General features: G+C 69.7%; 1 protein-coding gene across 2 annotated transcripts in view; it reads right to left on the minus strand.

Moving 5' to 3' along the window:
* Positions 1-194: 194 nt before the first annotated feature.
* Positions 195-2,999, minus strand: part of SESN2 (sestrin 2) — a 3,418-nt gene continuing 613 nt past the window's right edge. Inside the window, exons 2-8 of one of the 2 annotated variants that reach the window (XM_035312893.1) lie at positions 2,792-2,974; positions 2,269-2,478; positions 1,918-2,068; positions 1,625-1,740; positions 1,236-1,426; positions 903-1,047; positions 195-737 (exon numbers count right to left, since the gene is read on the minus strand). In XM_035312893.1, the coding sequence (XP_035168784.1) occupies positions 651-737; positions 903-1,047; positions 1,236-1,426; positions 1,625-1,740; positions 1,918-2,068; positions 2,269-2,478; positions 2,792-2,974 (1,083 nt within the window). In that variant the 3' untranslated portion in view covers positions 195-650. Of the gene's footprint in view, positions 738-902; positions 1,048-1,235; positions 1,427-1,624; positions 1,765-1,814; positions 2,069-2,268; positions 2,479-2,791; positions 2,975-2,999 lie in introns of those variants that run through there. The other variant, XM_035312892.1, reaches the window with a different exon arrangement.

Genomic DNA, 2,999 nt, shown 5'->3' on the forward strand with positions numbered 1-2,999 from the left:
CCCCCCCCCCCCCCCCCAGCCCAAAGCACAGAAGGGCACGAGGACGGGGGTAAAGGCACCAGGGGCTCTGCTGCTCTGTGCACAGGACCCCGTTTCAGAGGCACTTCCAGCCCCAAATGGGGTGGGGGGGCGCAGGCAGGTCCCTAGAAGGACCCCCCCCCCCCCCCCCACAGGCACCGAGGGGACGCCCCCAGGGCCCCAAAGGCAGCGGGAAACAGGGGGGGCTTCGTGCTCTGGGTGCTCCCCGGTGCCTTTTGGCAGGAGGACACGGCCCTACAGCCGGCAGGGCTGGGGGTGGAGGCAGCCCCCCCAGGAGCAAGGTTCAGCTTCATCGGGGTTCGCCCCCAAGCAAGGCACGGAGTGGTCGGGCACCCCCACACCTCCACCAAACCCCAAGGGGGGGGGGGGGGGGGGACAGGGGCACGGCCGGGCTTTTCCCAGCACCGGCAGCTTCATGGGGGCCCCCCCCTTCTAGGATAAGGGGCAGGGGACGTCCCCCCCTTTTTCCTTCCCCAGCTCCACGCCCCGTAAGGCAGGAGGCGAGGCGGCGGCACAGTCTTTAAGTCCCCGGCTCCCCCCTGTCCCTGTCCCCGTTCCCCCCCCAAGCCGTGAGGGCAGGAGGAGGAAGAGGAGGGAGCGGGGGGGGCCCGTCAGGTCATGTAGCGGGTGACGGCGCGCAGGGCGTAGAGCAGAGCCGCCTGCATGCGAGCCTCCAGCAGCAGCAGGTTGATGTGAACCTGGGGAGGGGGGGGGGGGAAAGAAAGCGGGGGCAGGGCCCGGGGGGGCCCCGCCCCCCCCCGGCCCCCCGGGGGGGGGGGGGGGGGGGGGGGGACAGACAGCGGGGTCAGGGCACGGAGGGGCTCAGCACCCCCCCAGCCCCACGGGAGGGGAAGGGGCAGCACCTTCTCCGAGTGTTTGAAGTGCCTCCAGAACTGCGCGTACATCCGCTTGGTCGTCTTCTCCGGGTAGCAGGCCACCGTCTTGATGTAGATCTTGAGGCTGCGCTCCAGGAGCTGGTTCACCTCCCCGTAGTCGTAGTCATCGTAACTTGGGTGGGGGGGGAGGACACAGAGGGGAGGGCACGTCAACCACAGCCCCCACCCATCTGCGCACCCAGGACCTTCCCCGGACCCCCGTCCCCTGCCGGCACGGCGTTTCGTTAGGTCCTCCTGCACGGTGGGAGAGGCGCGGGGCTCAGCCCGGCGCGCACCCGGGGGGGCTCCTCGGGGACCTACCGGATGCCGAAGACGCAGTGGACGTAGTTCCAGATGGCCCGGCGCAGCATGGAGGTGTCGACGCCGCAGTGCATGGCGATGGTGTTGTAGGTGAGGTTGTAAACCACCTGGAACTTCTCGTCCAGGAGCTGCCCCACGTCGGGGTACAGGCGGTTGATGAGCGAGTAGCCGTGGTCCTCCCAGGTGTAATCCTGCCGGAGGAAGGATGCTGGGCTAGGTGCTTCACGGGGGATAAAATCAGGTCACAATCCCCCCCCCCCCCCCCCCCAACCCAAATCTTAGCAGCTGGTTGCAGAGCCGAGGTGGCTCCCGTGCACCGGCGGTGCCGGGACCCCGCCGTACCCCCATGGGATGAGCAGGAGCCCCCCCCCCGCCCCGCGCCCACCCACCTGCGCACGGAACGTGGGGGGCGCCTGCTCGCCCCGCCGCGTGAAGTCCTTGTAGCCGAACTCGGGGTCCTCCACGAAGCACAGGACGCTGGACTGCAGCGAGTGCTCGGCCAGGTCTGCAAGGCACGGCCGTGAGCCGCGGGGCGCACCCGGACGGAGCCAGCCCCCAGCATCCTGCACCCGCCTGGGGCCGCATCCTGCGCCCACCGTGGGGACCCCAACGCCTTCCCCCCCCGAGCTCCCCAGCCCGCAGGGATCCCGCTCCCGTTCGGCTGCACGCCCTTGCACCTCACCCGAGGGAGCCACCAGCAGGCTCTCCGTCTTCTCCAGCTCGAAGCGCGTGGCCATCTCCTCCTGCGTGACACCCTCCTCCTCCTGCTGGCTCTCCTGCAGCAGCTTCATCCGCTCCATCAGCGCCTCCACCTCCTGCAGGGCGTCCTTGCCCTGGGGTGGCCAAGAGCAGAGTTAATGCTGCTTGAAGCCCAGCGAGGTCGTGGAGGGGTTGCAAGCACGCGCAGGGCAGACGGAGCTGCTCCAGGCACAGTGACGGCACCAGGGGACATCCACCGCCCCACAGGGGACACGCTCCAGCCCCCCCCCCCGCGCTGTCCCCTTCCCTCTCCACGCAGGGGTCCCCCCCTTACCCCCGAGCACCCCATGCTGTCCTCAGAGGCAGGGCTGCTGTCGCCGTGGGGCGAGGGGGGCCTGGCGCCGTGCCCCCCGTCCTGCTCCGCCTCGGGGTTGATGCCGCAGCCGAACACGAAGGAGGCGAGCGAGTGGTAGTGGGTGAGGAGCACCAGGGCTTGCACCAGCTCCGCCAGCGACCAGCTGTGCTCCCCGGTCTTCAGCAGAGCCTGCGGGGAGGGGACGCCAACGGGGTCGGGCTCGGTCCCCCTGCACCCCCCAGCCAGGATAAGCAGGGGGGCGGGAGGGCGTTTGGGATGTGCCACCCCCCAAAAATAATCAGGGGATCTCAGCAGAAGGACAGCCCTCAGCCAGGTGGGACAAGCCACCCCTTCCCCATCCACCCAGCGCGGCACAGACCCTGCCCTCCAGCTAATGGACCCCCCCACCACCACCCCCCAGCCCTGAAAGGGTCGTACCCTGGGACGTGGCCCCAAATCCCACGTGTTTCGGGGGCGTTGTGTCCTGGGCACCCGCTCTCACCTCGATGTGCTCCTTGGTGATGAGCCAGGGCCGGTGCGCCAGCAGCTTGTTGATCTCGTTGAGGTTCCGGAGCTTCTGGGGGGCGCAGTGCAGCCCCTGCAGCCACGCCGGGTTCCCCCCCACCTGCAGGAACTCCCCCATGTGCAGACCCACCAGGTAGGAGCACTGGTGCCGAGCCGCTGCCTGCGGGGAGACCCAAGCAGTCAAG

Source organism: Oxyura jamaicensis (assembly GCF_011077185.1).
Source record: "Oxyura jamaicensis isolate SHBP4307 breed ruddy duck chromosome 23 unlocalized genomic scaffold, BPBGC_Ojam_1.0 oxy23_random_OJ71851, whole genome shotgun sequence".
In the NCBI taxonomy this organism is placed as follows: domain Eukaryota; kingdom Metazoa; phylum Chordata; class Aves; order Anseriformes; family Anatidae; genus Oxyura; species Oxyura jamaicensis.